Raw genomic sequence first — 17,753 nt, forward strand, 5'->3', positions numbered from 1 at the left:
TGGGAAAAAGAGAATATTCACCAACCAAATGTATTTTTAGTCGGCAAACATTAATATTCCCGACTAAATTATTTAGTCGGTAAATGTAATTTCATTTATTAAGTTTTCAAACAGGAAAATATTAATATTCGCCGACCAAATATATTTTTAGTCGGAAAAAATTAATATTCCCGACTAATTAATTTAGTCGGTAAATGTAATTTCATTTATTAAGTTTTTAAATAGGAAAATATTAATATTCGCCGACCAAATATATTTTTAGTCGGAAAAAATTAATATTCCCGACTAATTAATTTAGTCGGTAAATTTAATTTAATTTATTTAGTTTTCAAACAGGAAAATATTAATATTCGCCGACCAAATATGTTTTTAGTAGGCAAAAATTAATATTCCCGACTAATTAATTTAGTCGGTAAATGTAATTTCATTTATTAAGTTTTTAAACAGGAAAATATTAATATTCGCCGACCAAATATATTTTTAGTCGGAAAAAATTAATATTCCCGACTAATTAAGTTAGTCGGTAAATGTAATTTCATTTATTAAGTTTTTAAACAAGAAAATATTGATATTTGCCGACTAAATTTATGTTTAGTCGGCAAAAATCTAACCATTACCGACTAAATGTTAGTCGGCCATAAAAATCCCACCATCCTGTGTACAATTTCTCATTTGGCGCCTTATTTCTAACGACTAAAATTAATTTTGGTCGGTAAAAATAATTTTTGGCGACAAAATAATACTTAGTCGGTGATAGTTTTGTATTTTGCCGACTAAATTCCCTTTAGTCGGGAATGGTGTTACATATGCCGACTAAATTTATTTTAGTTGGGAATTTTAGTCGGGAATGGTGTAATTTCTTGTAGTGATATAAGTGAATTTGTGAGTACCTTTAAAATTACATTTTGCACACTTTGAGTATATATAAGAGTATATATAAGTGGATTTGCGAGTTAGATTTGTCAATGGTGGTGGTGGGCTTGAACCCTTCACCATATATTGAACTTAGGCCTTGTTCCAAGTTTTTTGCCTTTTTCTGATTTTGTTCTTATTCAATTTTTTTTTCGCGTTTGTTAATTTTGCGTCTAACTTTTGTAGATTATTGATTCGTCTCATCAGGATGAATCAAAAAAGTTAAAAAATATGACTCTTACCCAAATATTTTTGAAAATATTCAAGATAAAGCCCAAAAAATTGGCTTTTTTTCACTTAAGATAAATGAGACATTTTCAAACAAATACCCACACGATATATAATTGAGACATTTTTACTTAATAGCTTAAGCTTTTTTTGTTAAATGCAAAAATTGGTAAAACGTCATGCCTCGGGAGTGTGGGATTCTGCCTGACTTTGTGTGCCCCTCTCGAACGGAAGTCATGGCCGTCCAGACGACTGACTTGGTTTTGGACTCCAAAGGTCTCGCTAGTTCCCGTTTGGATGGTGGTCTAGTCCGTCCCGACGGTCAATACCCATTTTGCCGACTCTAATGATTTTGGACTTCTTAAAAATTGATTTTTTAGTTTTCACATTGGTTTTTTTATTCTATATTCAAAGGAAACACAGGGATTCTGACTTTAAAAAGAAGTGTCTATAAATATACCATTAATTGCTCTCTTATAATTAGTTGAACCACGTATATTGGCATTTCTTATTCGTTTTTGTCCGTGGTCGTTCAGTCTCTCTTTTTTATTTTTGAATATTTTTAGGGTGTTGCTAATGCCAATATTCATTTTGTTTGTGCCACAAATCTAGGTGCAAAAATGGTACAAAGGCTTTAATTTTATGCACTAGAATTTTAGCACAAACAAAAAGAGTTTTGGCATTGTCATGCATTTTCTTATTTTTTTTATTTGTTATTTTTCCTCCAATATATTCATGACCATGAACGATCATTGGGGTGCAGTTGGGTTCTTTTTGTAACGTCCTGATTTGTTGGAAAATTTGGCTTCTGCAATTCTGTACTGTTGGCGAAACCTTCACAAATGCTGAAATACACTTCGAGTCATGACTATGTCGCTTTCCTAAAGACAGTATTTGCCCCCACCAATACCGATATGCAAAGGGTTACAGCAAACCTGCCTTCAAGATAAATCGAAGCCCGAACTTGATGTTCTTTCCGTTTTCGTTTGCACTAACGAAACGGACGGAATGTCTGCTTGAACGAATATAAGAACCGAGAACCACTGTGTTCTATTTTCTGCAGCAAAAAAGAACGCAGAATGAATGCTAGAAAATATAGAGAGAGATGTGGGAGAAATTCGGATTATGTGTGTATGTAATGAGCACTGAATTTTGCTAAGTAGTGGTCTATTTATAGGCCACCACGCACCCATTGAGAATGGGTATGCACCCGATCTAATCTGACCGTTGGATCGGATCCTACGGTTTAGATCGATCAGTCACACTCAGTCACACCGAACTGGTGTGCTGTTTCACTCACACCCAATCGGATTTGATCCAATCCGTTGGATGGAGCCCATTCGCAGCCGACGGCTAAGATCGCAACTCTACGAACCAACGCACCCGTAGGCTCGAGTTGCACCCGATCGAAACCGCTCCGTGTGACTCACTTGCCACGCATGTGACACGCGGCATCCACGTCAGCGCCACTAAAGCGCTACAATGCACCACAGCCCACGCCACACTGCTCACGCCGCGCGTGCGCATGCGCGTGTGTACCGGCTCTGCCGATATGGTGCGAAGCACCAAAGGGCTGCACCACACTAGATCATTAGATACTTATATTAGGAATGTTTCCTAATATATACCACTCCAATATCTCTCAGCTTACCAATGTGGGACAAAGCTCACAAAGAAGAAAACAAGCATTCTAAGGAAACAAGAAATTTTACAAAATCAAAAACGACGACTCTTTTATTTTGAAAATCTCTAACATGATTTTCTAAAGAATTTCGGAGGGTTGTTACACTTTCTGAGACGACCGCGCGCACAAAAGTGAGCACGAAATAATTTCTCCTTAATTTAGTGAGAGGAGTCAAAATTGATGGGCATAGCTAGTTTGACCTTATTTTCAGACGAGTAGTATATACGATGATTAGTTATTTGCTTCCTTTTTCGTCTATTCACTCATTGAGAGAGAGAGAGAGAGAGAGAGAGAGAGAGAGGGAGAGGGAGAGGGAGAGGGAGAGGGAGAGGGAGAGAGAGAGAGAGATGGCTAACCTCTACCCGAGCTCCAAAGCTGTGCATGAAGAGGAGGATCTTAATCATGTTCCTCCGCAAGAGAAGGAACTTGATGCTGGTGCTCTTTTTGTGCTTAAATCCAAAGGTTTGATGTTTGCTTTTCATCCCTTTTCTTTGCGAACCTTCTCTTTAGTTCTTCTTCTTCTTCATCATCATCATCATCTCATAAATAGCCAATTAAGGTGATGAATATCGATTCATCCTCCAATTAAAGTCTAGAGAGCTAGCTAGAAGTCCTCAAATTTCCAGCTGGTTTTTCTATGCTACCAATTTATTAAGCCGGCCCAATAAACTGGCCAGGAATTCCCTTACTCTCAAAATATTTAATTTGTCTTTCTGCCCGTTAAATTGTCACCCAGATGATTATATGATTCGGAATTACGAAACACATGAAGCTCGAGATAATATCGTGCATTTGTCGATCTAATGCGATAGCGGGAGGGGGGTTTTCCAGTCTTTAGAATAAGTTGTACCGAACTATCAAAATGGCCACACAAAAAAAATCTACCCCATTCGTTTAAGGGTTTTGGATTTTAAGTATTATCATATTTTTTTTTCAATCATTACTTTCGTTTTTATCTATATCTCTCTCCAATCATTACCCTTATTTTCAATAATTACTCTATTTCTCTCTACACTCATTACCTCCAAATCCAAATCCCAAAACGAACTAGTGTTTTTCATTCTTCTCTTTTGGTTTTTAACCAAAAATAAAGTTGCAAAATGTACCTAATTAAGCTCTAGCTTTGCCTGGCTTTATGGCTCATGCGCACCAAGGATCCTATGTAAAAAGTTTGGCCACGTTATTGGGAAGTGGGGTGTGTACATACCCGGGGTTGTAGCAAGCATCTCAGCCGTCTATCTGAGCAATCAACGATCTGGATTTAAAACAAATTATTCTAGGGAATAGTTATTTTCTTTCGTGGAATAGGTTTTCTTAATTCAAACCGGTAAAAAATTTTTTAGACGGCTGATATTGCTTATTGCAACCCTGTAGTGATTTTGCTCAAGGTCCCGAATCCAGTGTGGACAATTGGCTGGCAAGATTTTATTAGTGCTCGCACTATAGAAAGACAATGAATTCAATGCCTCATCATGTGATCATCAATGACTTGTTGGATCACATATGAAATCATCATACTGGCCGGGACAATACCCAAACTGACATTATTTTTTGCTTTCTTTTGTATGTATCCGAGTACCTCAAAAGTGGAAAATTTTGTATCACAATTTTTGTATAACTCAGATGTCCGAACCGATTTATACAAAATTCGCTTGACATGCACGAACTAATTATCTAATTAAATGAAGGAATGTGAGCACTGCAGGGTCATGGATACATAGCGGGTACCACTTGACAACATCAATTGTAGCTCCAGCGCTGTTGAGCCTCCCATACGCATTTGCATCCCTTGGCTGGGCCTCCGGAATCATGTGCCTGGTGGTCGGAGCAGTGGTCACCTTCTACTCTTACAACTTGATTTCATTGGTTCTGGAACACCACGCCGAGTTGGGTCATCGGCACCTCCGCTTCCGCGACATGGCTCATGACATTTTAGGTACATACCTACACCCCCTCAAAGTTAATACTCCGTAGTATTCAAGTCAGGTTTTTTTTTTTGTTTTTTATTTTTATCAACGTCAAGTAATTCAAGTCAGTTTCATAGGCTTGAAAATCACATACTTCATAAGTTAAAGGTAGTATAAGAATATTCCATAGTTGACAAATGAAATAACTTTGATCTTTCTGCATGATTGTATATACAAAGAGGGATTGAGAAGACTTTTTATCATTTAGTAGGCTCTGTTCGATCTGTTCGATCTGCTAAGATTCTTATTTTTTTAAGCATTTATTTTCCGCTTTATGAAATAGGTTATTTTCTCACAATATAATATACATCACATATATTATACAAAATAAGTTTCAAATAAATACTTATTTCCCTTGGCGAAATGGGGCCTATCGGGTATTTTTATTTTATTTTTTTGAATCTCGACACACCAAAATTATTGGAGGGTGGGGCAATGAAGTTTTACTTTTTTTTCCCTTTACAGAATAGACACACGTGTAGTCAATTATTTTAAAATTCCCGAAATGGGTGCCTTGTCAAAGAAAATGAGTTTGCTCCACCTAACCAAGAAAATGAATCTTGGTTCTGTTTAGGAAGAAAAAATCAAGAGCATCACCACATTCAACCCTGAGGGAATTTTGCACAAGAATTCAGCCGTGAATGCATGACTTTTGTGTAGCTGTTTCATAGCATTTACATGTTGAATTTTCTCCCCTTCTTTTGTTAAGTCATGCAGCTTGAATGCTCGTGATACGATAAGAAGGGAGCAAAGAACATCAAATATTAAGATAAGCACGGACGGAAAAGATCGATCTTTGTTATTCAATTGCATTGAATCTTAATGAACAAACCAGCTGCTTTTAAAAAAACGTGATAGTCGATTGAATCATTGAATATATGGCATGGTTGCCATATTTAAAAGTAGCGGTAAAGAGCAGTTTGTATTAGATTTGAATTTTGTCAATTTTTTTATGAATTATTGGTTTGTCTCTATAAAAGAAATCTACAAAAGTAAAAAATTACTAAGATTTTAAATAGTTCATTAAAGGGGAAAATAATCCAAAGCAGACAAACTTTTTGAATTATTATTGTCTTTATTGAAAACAAATTCAATTTGGTTCATATTTTATTACTTTTTAGGTTTCTCTTGTCAAGGCAAAGTAATAATTCACAAAAAAATTGACACAAAATTAACAAAGACAATAAAAAAAATTGATTGAAGACAATAAAAAATTGATCCAACCTTTTTATTTAGGCAAAAAGGACCTAAATATATAAAGTTTAGATGGATGTCTATAATATCACAACAAAAAATTAAAAGCTTCGGTGCCACGTACACTCTCAAAACTCTTCTCACAAAGACTAGCACAGAACTCTTAAGCGACATCTTGTCAATCCACTTGCTCTCAAAATATCTTCTTCTTGTCAAGAGAGTTTTTCGTGCGGAGCAGGTATCACGTGGCGATACACGTTTGGCAATCTAGACCACCCAAGCAGTGATCCAGCGGCTTAGATTTATTCTCTTTCTCTCTCCTTTCACCCTATCACTCTCTCTCTCTCTCTCTAAATCCGAATCATCCAAAACACGTTTGAACAGTTCAAATTGCCGACAAAATACATACCACATATGCGGTACCCTACCCGCACCCAAAATTTTCTCTCCTATTCAAGACAAAAAAATCAACTTCAATGGGGTGGCAATTGGAACTATGTATGCGTCGAATTCATACGGGCCCAAATAGGAGTAGTTCATTTTGAATGATTCTGGTTTATTTGCCTAACCAACCAACAAGAGGATTTTTCCTTCTTTTTTTCTTTTTTTCTGTTCTTTTCCTACGTGTCGTTTGAGAAAACTACAAAATCCATAATCGAATCAGGAGGCCCAGGGGTGTTCGGACAAATAAGCCAAAATGGCTTATTTTTTGTTCTTATTCAAATTTTTTTCGTATCACTTGGCTTATTGTCATTTTTTTGGGGATTATTACATCCTCACGACAAGAGGAATCTAAAAAGTAAAAAAATTTGACCAAAATCCAATTTTTTTTGAATAAAGACGAAAGTAAATCAATAAGTCAATTTTTTCGTCTTTATTCAAAAAAAATTGGATTTCGGTCAAAATTTTTTACTTTTCAGATTCCTCTTGTCGTGAGGATACAATAATTCCCAAAAAAATGACAATAAGCCAAGTAATACGAAAAAAATTTGAATAAGGACAAAAAATAAGCTAGTTGTTCTTCTAAATAAGCCACTTGGCTTATTTTTTTGTCCTTATTCAATTTTTTTTGCATTTGTTAGTTTTTCGTCAATTTTTTGAGGATTATTTCTTATTCATGACAAGAGGAATCTAAAAATTAAAAAATTACGATTGAAATTCAATTTTTTTTGAATAAAGATGAAAAAATTGGCTTATTTTTATATTTATTCAAAAAAAATTAGGTTTCGATCGTAAATTTTTACTTTTTGGATTCCTCTCATCATGACGAAGCAATAATCCCTAAAAATTGACGAAAAACTAACAAATGCGAAAAAAATTTGAATAAAAACAAAAAAAATAAACCAAATGGCTTATTTAAAAGAACAACCCAATCGGAAATAGATTTTAGTAATGATGCATAATATTTTCTTCTTCTACTAGTAACCAGAACACATGCATACCTATATGATTGCTCTTGTCTGCAAAAAGTTAAAAAGAAAACCCAATGACACGTCTATTTATTTTGACTTGGGGACCGAACTTAGGCTGCGTTCCTATGAACTTAACTTAAACTTAACTTAAATTTGAGAGAATTTTATTTTTATTTAAATTTTTTTCGCATTTGTTAATTTTGAGCCAAACTTTTGTGGGTCATTGATTCCTCTCGACGAGAGGAATCGGAAAGTAAAAAAAAAATTTACTTTTACTCAATTATTTTGAAAAATAACCACTTTTTAGCAACAACAAAAAAAAAAAAAAGGGACTTTTTTTGTTTAAGGACAAAATGGTTAACTTTATTTATGTTTTCAGGGATCAATTTCTTATTTCTCTTTTGTGATCATTCAGAGAGACAAGTTTTACTTTGAAATTTTTTTTACTTTGAGTTGTGTTCCGCTAAGGGTTCATAAAAAATAAGTACTTATTTGTACTTTTCAAGCTTAAAAATAATGGACTTACTGAAATAATTTTTTATGTAATATAGATCTTATTTGACAGAGATTTAGATGAGATCTTTTGAATGGTGCAAAAACCGAAAAATTGAAATACATTATTTTTAAGTTTAAAATTTACAAATAAGTACTCATTTTTTAAGAACTCTTAAAGTCAAAAAAATACGAAATTCAAGAGTGCCTGGCATACACCGAGGGCCCTGGCTGTACAGCTCCGCCCTGACCCTCAGTAGAATTAATGTTTCTGCTTGGAGTGAAATACATTATTTTTAAGTTTAAAATTTACAAATAAGTATTTATTTTTTTAAAACTCTTAAAGTCAAAAAAATACGAAATTCGGGAGTGCCTGACATGCACCGAGGGCCCTGGCTGTACAGCTCCGCCCTAACCCTCGGTAGAATTAATGTTTCTGCTTGGAGTCTCTTTTATATGTTTCTCAGCTTTAAAGGATTATAAACAAAACTCTAGTCTAGTATACGTCCGGACATACCAATAGTTGGAACCGTCTAATACGTATGTGTATCTGTGTATCGGTCAATTCTGAACACAGATGGATAGAGTCTGTGATTTAAAGTAATGCTACAAAGAGCGCGCTTAAAGTTGAACGTACACTTTAGCCAATCGATAATGAAACTGGAACTGGCATGCACGCAGGGCCGAGATGGGGCCGGTATTACGTGGGTCCGGTTCAGTTCCTGGTATGCTATGGCGCAGTTGTTGGTTCCACGCTTCTGGGTGGACAGTGTATGAAGGTCATTTTTTCTCTCTCTACTTACTGTGCTCTCGTAATATCTTATGTGATGCAAAATATGAGTTATCAAGGTCGTAATTGAGAATCCAAGCCACATTTTATAAAAGTGGATGCGTTTGTCGGATATCGGTATCCAGCTGGACGAATCGTATTTGGTTCACAAGAGCAACGGCTGGTTAAAATTTCTCTCTTTGTGAAATATGATTCGATCAAGTTTTTATCGATATTCGAATAACCTGGACTGTTGCATTGGTGATAAATATGTTGGGAAACTGAATCCCCAAGACCCAGTAATGACGTGTACAGATTAGACAACAAAAATTGTAAAACCCTATAAAGCGGAATTAGGGTTCTACCTCAACTCCCTACGACACGAACGCTGGTTGAACTTGTTATAGCACGTCTTGCTATAAACCACGAATACTGCTCGACCGTACCTTACGATCTTCTATCGTATTCCCTGCACGTCTAAAACACGAACCAAGTGTGGACTCTTTCGTGATCTGTTTGCTCTCTCTAAGCCTGCCTCTATTTACTGAATAATAGAAAAACATCCTTCTGACCTAGAGAGCATAACGTGTATATATAGGGCTACGATAGGGACCTAAGGAGTAATAAGTCTGGGCTCCCAGTGTAAATAAGAAAACTTAATCCCACCAGGATTCTATTTCTTATTTCACTAATTATAATTCACCCCACTACAGAATTATAATTGCACTCCCGTCCTTATCTCAATTATATTACGAGCTCCATGATATTAAATACTCATTAATCTCCCCACGTTAAGATTACAGATACCCGTTGATTAAAATAAATTACTAACAAAATACACCTAGTCCTACAAAATGAACAGCCTAGATTATTAAATAGGATGGTGGTGGATCACGTGAGGGATCGATCTTGAAAGATCTTGATCCGGGTAAGATGCCACTTCCTGCCGTGGATTTATGGATCAGATGTACTTGCGACCATTAGAAAATCTTGGGTGCAAATAGCGTATGGCTGATGTAGTACCCAACGCGCACATCCAGGCCATCCAAAAATTCAACCGACAATCCGGATTGAAACACACTTTCCTTTTCTTTTTCTTTTTCTTTTAAATCAATTTGGTACTTTCAATTCGGACCATCAGTTGCATTTTTCAAAGGCCGCTGGTATCACATGGTACCCAATTTGCAACCAAGAATTTCTCTGCTACCACACCCAAAGGGACAGTGATTTTCTTGAACAAGGCCAGAGTTTGAATATTCATTTTCTTGTATCTTCAGGCAATCTACTTGCTATCAAACCCAGGGGGATCTATGAAGCTTTACGAATTTGTAATAATATTTGGAAGCTTCATGTTGATCTTAGCTCAAATACCATCTTTCCACTCGCTGAGGCACATCAACTTGGTTTCCTTGGTACTAAGCCTTGCCTACAGCGCTTGTGCCACTGCTGGTTCCATTTACATAGGTAAAAAAACACATAATATTCCCAATGCTTACACTTAACACTCAAGTTAATTTAGTCTAGGTTTATAGTGTTCCTGTTTCTTTCATCTTTGTTAGGAAGTTCATCCAAGGGGCCAGAAAAGGACTATTCCTTAAGTGCGAACACTGAAACTCGCGTTTTTGGCATCTTCAATGCGATAGCCATAATCGCAACAACATTCGGGAATGGAATCATCCCAGAAATCCAGGTTTCTACAATCACCATTAATCATTTCTTTCAACAATCCTATTGTTTGTTTATCTCATTCTCTCAAGTCTCAACCACTAATTTCGAGACCAGGGGTTGGCCTATTTTGTGGTTCCAGTCTCAATATTGCAAAATGCAGCTTTCCCTTTTCCTATTCTCCTTCCGAATTTGTCAAGGAGGAAAAAAAAAAATTAGTTTTGAAGTATTTAGATCAATGTGCAATGCAGTTGATATGGCTTTTTTACGCGGTTGAGGATTTTTTCTTATTGATTTTACAGGCAACTCTGGCACCACCAGTGAAGGGGAAGATGTTCAAAGGACTTTGTGTATGTTATGCAGTGCTGATTGTAACTTTCTTTTGTGTAGCCATTTCTGGGTACTGGGCATTTGGCAACCAATCTGAGGGTCTAATCCTCAGCAATTTCTTGGATCAAGATGGGAATGCTTTGGTCCCTAAAGGGTTCATTTTGATTACTAATCTCTTCACTATTCTCCAACTATCAGCTGTTAGTGTGGTAAAGATCTGATCTCCAAACTCTTCTTGGCGGATTTATTTTCTTGTTTCGTAACAAAAAACAATTAAAAATTCGACTACACTCAGTGGTTTTCATATCGTCTGCATTCTTGAGTCAAAACTGTTCATCAAAATTTGAACACCTCATTTTGTTTTTACCCGAAGAGTTACCAAAAATGCAAACATATGCATTTGTTCTTGGATGGGAAGGCTTTGGTCTCCAAATGGTTCATCGTTTTTCATGTTCTCAGAAGCATAAATAAAACAAGTACAAAGGCAGTCATTGTCTTCTCAATTTAGTACAAAAACTGGCTAAGGGATAATAGGTTAAGATTCTGCGAATTGCAGCATTAAAAGAGTCTGGTGTACTCTTTGAAGCTCTCTCTATGCTCTTCTTTCCGTACTGTACCGATTTTAATTTTTATTTATGATAATCACATTTTCTTTTGCCGATATGAAAAATGGTACGAAAGCTGTTTTTGAAAATTTGAAGGCGTAATGATGGTTTTTCCCGACAACACTATATTCCCAATTCAGCAGCTAACATAAGTTTCACTTCCAGGTGTACTTACAGCCCACAAATGAAGTGCTCGAGCGGACTTTTGCAGACCCCCAGAGCAGCGAGTTCTCCACCCGCAATGTCATCCCAAGGCTAATCTCGCGGTCACTCTCTGTCATCATAGCCACAACCATCGCCGCAATGCTCCCCTTCTTCGGAGACATTAATGCAGTGATTGGCGCTTTTGGATTCCTGCCACTCGATTTTGTCCTGCCCGTAGTTTTCTACAACTTGACGTTTAAGCCATCCAAGAGAAGCCCTATTTTCTGGCTGAACGTCTCGATTGCTGCAGTTTTCTCCGCAATGGGAGTCATAGCGGCAGTTGCAGCAGTTAGGCAAATCAGTCTCGATGCCAAAACTTTTCGGTTATTCGCTAATGTATAACCATTGATACTTATGCATTAGGTGATATTCTTGATGTAAAATTCATTTGGACTCTCAATAGTACACTGAAAAGTGAAACACAGAAGTATATACATATACAAGCATTCTACTACTTGCCAGAAACATCCTGTATTTCTTCTCTATGAAAAACATAAAATCTTGAAATTCACCGTCCAGTCGAGAAGAGTTTTTCGGAAAAGAAAATTTTTGATCTAGGAAATGAGATCAACAGAGATAAGAAGTGCTACAAGTTTACACAGAGGCACTGGCAAAATAATTCCGCTAAGTCTTAAGCACTGCGCTAATGACATCGAGAATACAAAAGTTGCTCCTGATTTTGTAATTTCAATTGGGAGAGAACATACCCTACCATTGTATCTCAAGGACATCAGTTCATGTAAGAGCCTTTTCATCAGACACGAGATCAGACGGCTGTGAGCCATTCTGATCGGAATTTTGAAGAAAGGCATGAGTAAGATTGTGGTCGCTGATGGTGTTTTCATCGCCATTTGGTGTCGAAACAGAATTCTCCTCAACGTTCTCTAACTTGGCAGTTGGTTTTGGAATTTGTACTCTATCCAAAACACTAGACGAGCCCATAGACGTTTTTTCATCAGACACAGGATCAGACGGCTGTGAGCCATTCTGATCAGAATTTTGAAGAAAGGCACGAGTAAGATTGTGGTCGCTGATGGTGTTTTCATCGCCATTTGGTGTCGAAACAGAATTCTCCTCAACGTTCTCTAACTTGGCAGTTGGTGTGGGAATTTTTGCTCTATCCGAAACACTAGGCGAGCCCATAGCCGTTGAAGGTTCAGTGGAGTGCCTCCTGAGAAGTTGCAACTTAATGTTCTGCTTGAAACTCCCAAGGATGAGCTGGTAAATCGAAGAAAAACCAGTACAAGTTTTTTGCACATAATGTAAGTCTTCCGTATGGGCAACACATAGAATTCCAAGGCTTGTTAAATTATGAAGAAAAGAGGGAAATAACATTTTCTCGCATACAGCGAAAAAAAAAAAAAAATGCAGACATAAGGCTTACTTGAATTGGCATAGCTGCAACTAAAGATCCTACAACGGTACCACCAAAAACACTCCCATCAGGATTGGCCAGTGAAACACTTAGCCTGCCTATTTCGCGTTGTACATTTCCGGTTGCTGTACAAGTGTATGAGCCTGATAGAGTTAATAGCTCGAAGCGACCCTGAATGGAGAAGGAAAGGCAAATTGGAAGAAAGAAAAAGGCAAGAAAACCCTTCCATTGATTGATACATACTGCATGAGTAAAAATAATGTCTGTGTTTCTCTTTGCAGGACAGAAAATAGTTCAAATACTTGGCGGCAAAGAATAATGAAAACTAGATGATGAGAGTGCACCAATTTTGGCAACTTGTTCATGAAATTTTGCAACTTTCTTCTATTTCTTAAAGTTCAATTGGGAAGGGGGAGTCTAAATAAAAAACTAGAAAAACAAAAGACCTTTAACAAAATATCACAGCACAAAAAAGGAAGTTCAGAATCGACTGAAAAATTAAGAGAATTCAGCAAACAACATGAAGAGGGTATAAATCATGCCTTGAATCTTAAAATACCGCAGCCAAAATAACCAGTTGGACAAATATCCACGATAGAAACACAGCCAACTGCAGAGAGAATGCAAAAGGATCGAGCACCCTTCTGAGCAAATGATGATAGAACACCAGCAATGTCCTGCAAAATCACATAAAAATCGCATCAACTTGACAAGGAATGGAGGACAGAGATTAAATACAAGAAAACGTGCACTTCTCTTTTCCATATCTGATCCTACCACTCCTGTTTGTATCGCCAGTGCATAAGGAGTGAAGTTTCCTCCAGCTGTGTCACCAAGCTCACCTTCACCCAAAAATTGGGGTTAGAAGATAGTAAAGCTTATGTGTGTTCATAGCCAAGGTATTTCTTGGAAAGAATCATCAAATGAAACAACCAGTTCTCTTTCAGTTGCAACTTTCATGATATTGCATTGCTTCGGAAACAGGATAAGGGGCATAACAAGAATCATTCACAAGGACTAGCATACGATATATACACTATGATATCATTGCAGCAGACCACGAACGGTGATTTTATTGGTAAAGGCCACAGACGATTGGATCGTAGTATGTAGTCAGATTTATTGAAATCACGCATTGCCGTGGACTTAGCTGATGAAAAGTCTTGGCCAACTAGCTTTGGTCACTTACCAGAAACCATATATTGAGATCAACTCAGGTCCTAAAACAACTAACAGATCGATTGTTCAACTGGATATCAGTTTGTGACCTTAAATCTAAGAAGATAAGATGGGTTTAGAGTTGCAAGTACTTTTCCTGGCAATATGGCCAAATGGGGACACGAGCCTAACAATATTGAGATCAAACTCAAGATTTCTGATCGAGAAAACTGAAGATAACAATATTAAATTGCAGATTGTCCAAAAAAACTGAAGTTGTCGGGACACAAGCCTAACAATGTTTATCGAGCTATACAATATTGTCATATTGACAACTTATTTACCAGTAAAAAATTTGACAACTTCTTTTCAGTAATGTGAGAAGCAATATATGAAAGGTCAAGGACAAGAACAAGAGATGAATGAAACTATTTGAACCGAATGTTTTAAATTCCCTCCTAATGGCCTAACAATGTTCATACACTTTCGGAAATAACTTTTGCAACTCAACCATTTTTTCTAATAAGGCCCTCGCTCTGCTAAGGGCAAATGTACTTATTTTTTGAATTAAATGTGATGTATTGGAGAGAATGAGTTGTCTCGTAAAACGATAAATAAATATTTAAAAAATAAAAAATTTAGCGGAATGGGGCTTTTGGCTGCATTCTTGTGAACTTAACTTAAATAATCTGGAAGTACTAACCCAAGGAAGCCAACATTTGCAATTTGCCGCTGCCAGGGGGGCGGCCTCTTCCCCGTTTAGGACCAAGACTCACCGGTGAAGCCGAAGAGTCCGGCGACCCCAATTGATGATGCTTTCTGGGTCTACCCCTCTTTCTCCGAATAGTTACTTCTGGCCCCACCACACCTCCTGATTCTCCATCACCTCCATCCTCCGCCGCTTCACCTCCTCCATCCCTGCTGCCGTTTGCATGGAGGTTTTCCACGGTGCCGGCGACCGTGACCTCCACCTTCACGGCGGTTGTCTCCGCCGGAACGGGTGGAGATTGAGTCTCTGCCTCAGCCTGAGGCAGAGGCGCGCTAATGTTGTTGTCTTCCATTGGAAAAAAGTTCAAAGTTATTAGAAGATCATTCGGTTTCTGTCAAAAAAAGAAATTAACAATTTATAAATCAACAACTACAATGTCAATGTATATACAAAAAACTAAAACATATGTATGTAACACACACATAGTGAGCTTCTATAAGGCCTTTCAAATAAGGATCTTAAATGTGAAATTTCTCACGGATACCATTGACAACATGTTGTTTATTTTAAACAAGTTAAATGGTTTGGATTATCAAAATATGACCCAAAAATGGGAGGCCTGCATTTTAGCCAATCGAGGGATTCCATATATATATTTGCATGACTGCTGGGCGAAACAGGGCTCAATGCAGTGATTCTAAATTACAGCGCACGCACACACCTTTGAAATTGTATATACGTATATGATTGATCGATCATACAAGTCTCTGCAAAAGCGCCACAAGAATAGCCGTGTTTGAGAGCTCTCTCTCTCTCTCTCTCTCTCTCTCTCTCTCTCTCTCTCTCTCTCTCTCTCTCTCTCTCTCTCTCTCTCTCTCTCCAGAATAATGGCGAGAAGAGAATGGCTGATTTCGTGTTCATATTTATAGAGGAGCCGTTCTTTGGAATCCCACTACATCTTTTCTTGAGAATTTTTTAGCACGTGACTAATTCGAATTTTCTTTTGATAAAAGAGAATCATTAGAAGGAAATCTGTATAGTGAGAAAATGTGTGAAAAGATGTGAAATGGGTTGAAAATTGGAATGTTAATTTATTCAAGTATTAACTTATTTGGTACTACTTGTTGACAAAAAGCCTTATTTGGGACTCTATTTTACTGAACCTTAATTAAACAGTAGCACGATTCTTGCATAAATCCATTTTCTTGTGTTTGTTTCCATATTTGTCGACTTGGGATTATGAATATTTATCAATAATTATGGATTTGATTCGTTGATTTTGAAATTCAAAATCTATTCTTGCTATTGTTGTGCCCTTGTGTATGAGTTGTCTATTGAAGTAATAATGACGATCGTATTAATTATGCTAATATTTTTTTTTCTTCTTGTAGAGTTTTATTTTTCCGTGATATTTACATTGCATTTATAAGATTTCTTTCGTTGTTTCGCTATAATGAATCCAATTTCTTTTGGTATTTATGATTGATTGTATTGTAATATTTTGGACACAGATTTATTCATGTCGATCTCACACAATGTGCGTGGGATGGGACACGAACTCATCCCACGCATCGAATGGTTATGGCTTACAAACATATCTATGTTTGAACATCTACGTCATCCAAAGTATTTTCCATAGAAATTCAAGGACGAAAATTTTCTTTTCTTTTTTTTTTTTTTTGCAGAAATGGAAATGTAGGAAAGGTACTCAATCACCTCAGAGAATAATGCGTCGCCGCACTATACCATTATCTGTAAGGTACGCTACCGTACCTATGTCAGGAGCAAAGTTGCAGTCACACCACTTCTAGGTGGCTTTAGAAGTAGAGAATAAATTCTTTACACCGCCGGTGTAAACATTTGTTTCCTTCAATTGCATTGCGACACGTGTCAAAATAGTTGTTCCAATTAATAAAATATGGCGACGTGGCGCAATGCAATTGATTTGGAGGAAACAAATGTTTACACCGGCGGTATAAAGAATTTATTCTCTTAGAAGTATCTTTAGTCTCAATAAGGGGTTATTGGCTTCCCAAGAGGTTTAGCCAAGTGGGCATGAGAAATCAATAAGTGTTAGTCTTCCTTGACGTCATATTTTCGAATCCCTCAAAAGCAACATTCCAAATATTGGGGCCACTTTGCCAGGTCATTAATTTCAGAGACCCGAAATTAGATGAGAGATGTGCAAGTTGGCCAAGACTTCCGGTGATCAAAAAAAGGGGGCTATGGAGGCTTGAACCTAAGCCTTGTCTAACCGAGTCAAACTTTTCACCACTGAACTGTCCCTTCATTGGTAAGGACCAAAATATCTAAGTAGCCATTAACATACGTCAAAATTGTTATTGCCAATAATTGTTCGGGGCTCGAACCTAGACCTACTCTTTTTACGAGGTGTTCTTCCATTATCATCTATTAAAAATTTAAATACGTAAATGACATATGTAAAGGTTTGGATTGATTATATGTTTTTGTTGAGAAAATTTTCAAAATTTTGTAAACACTGTTTATTTGGTAGTTGGATTTCCGGGAAAAAACATGTACTTTTTGGCAAACAATTCCCGAAACTCTTGTTGATAAAACTTCTTTCAGAACAAATTCCAAAAAAACACCAACAATTGGAATTGTCAAAAACAAGTACCAATAGTCTCTGCAACATGTTTTGCGAAAACTGTTGTTCAAAATAGCAAACAAACGGATATCTTAACATCATTTTCGAAAAAAGTTCTGAATTTTTTCTGTCTTTCCAAAAAAACGAGGAAAAAAAAAGAAGACAAGATGAGAACAATAACAAACCCATAAATTTTCGTGTTTCAAACTTTACAACCACCAGAAAATTTCAGGGTTTCAACTAAGTCTTATCGAACAGTGTTTTTCGCATCCTACATATGTAGTACGCTAAACGAACATGAAGACCCAGAGTCATTGCTTGCCTATCAAAAAAAAAGACCCAGAGTCATTGCGGGTCTTGACAACAAAACTTACTGGTTATACTTTTGCTAATATATAACCAGAGGAATCGCAGTTCCAAGTTTACATACTCCAGTTTCCT

At 36.8% G+C, this 17,753-nt stretch overlaps 3 protein-coding genes across 3 annotated transcripts; 1 reads left to right on the forward strand and 2 right to left on the reverse strand.

Moving 5' to 3' along the window:
* The first annotated feature begins 3,082 nt into the window (after nucleotides 1-3,082).
* On the forward strand, nucleotides 3,083-11,927 carry LOC131314180 (GABA transporter 1). Its single transcript, XM_058342672.1, has 7 exons — nucleotides 3,083-3,286; nucleotides 4,530-4,760; nucleotides 8,571-8,668; nucleotides 9,936-10,122; nucleotides 10,218-10,348; nucleotides 10,626-10,862; nucleotides 11,424-11,927. Exons 1-7 carry the CDS (start codon nucleotides 3,172-3,174, stop codon nucleotides 11,802-11,804), a joined length of 1,380 nt encoding a protein of 459 aa, XP_058198655.1. The 5' UTR covers nucleotides 3,083-3,171; the 3' UTR covers nucleotides 11,805-11,927.
* A 146-nt stretch (nucleotides 11,928-12,073) lies between these two features.
* On the reverse strand, nucleotides 12,074-13,085 carry LOC131313884 (AT-hook motif nuclear-localized protein 1-like). The gene is made up of 3 exons (XM_058342380.1): nucleotides 13,059-13,085; nucleotides 12,847-13,008; nucleotides 12,074-12,680 (listed from the first exon to the last, which is right to left on the reverse strand). Exons 1-3 carry the CDS (start codon nucleotides 13,083-13,085, stop codon nucleotides 12,198-12,200), a joined length of 672 nt encoding a protein of 223 aa, XP_058198363.1. The 3' UTR covers nucleotides 12,074-12,197.
* Nucleotides 13,086-13,363: 278 nt separating this feature from the next.
* LOC131313781 (AT-hook motif nuclear-localized protein 9-like) lies at nucleotides 13,364-15,181 on the reverse strand. Its single transcript, XM_058342291.1, has 3 exons — nucleotides 14,699-15,181; nucleotides 13,615-13,679; nucleotides 13,364-13,514 (listed from the first exon to the last, which is right to left on the reverse strand). The coding sequence occupies exons 1-3, from the start codon at nucleotides 15,054-15,056 to the stop codon at nucleotides 13,374-13,376; spliced, it is 564 nt and encodes a 187-aa protein (XP_058198274.1). The 5' UTR covers nucleotides 15,057-15,181; the 3' UTR covers nucleotides 13,364-13,373.
* Between the last annotated feature and the right edge of the window lie 2,572 nt (nucleotides 15,182-17,753).

This window comes from Rhododendron vialii, chromosome 13a, assembly GCF_030253575.1.
Source record: "Rhododendron vialii isolate Sample 1 chromosome 13a, ASM3025357v1".
Classification (NCBI taxonomy): Eukaryota; Viridiplantae; Streptophyta; class Magnoliopsida; order Ericales; family Ericaceae; genus Rhododendron; species Rhododendron vialii.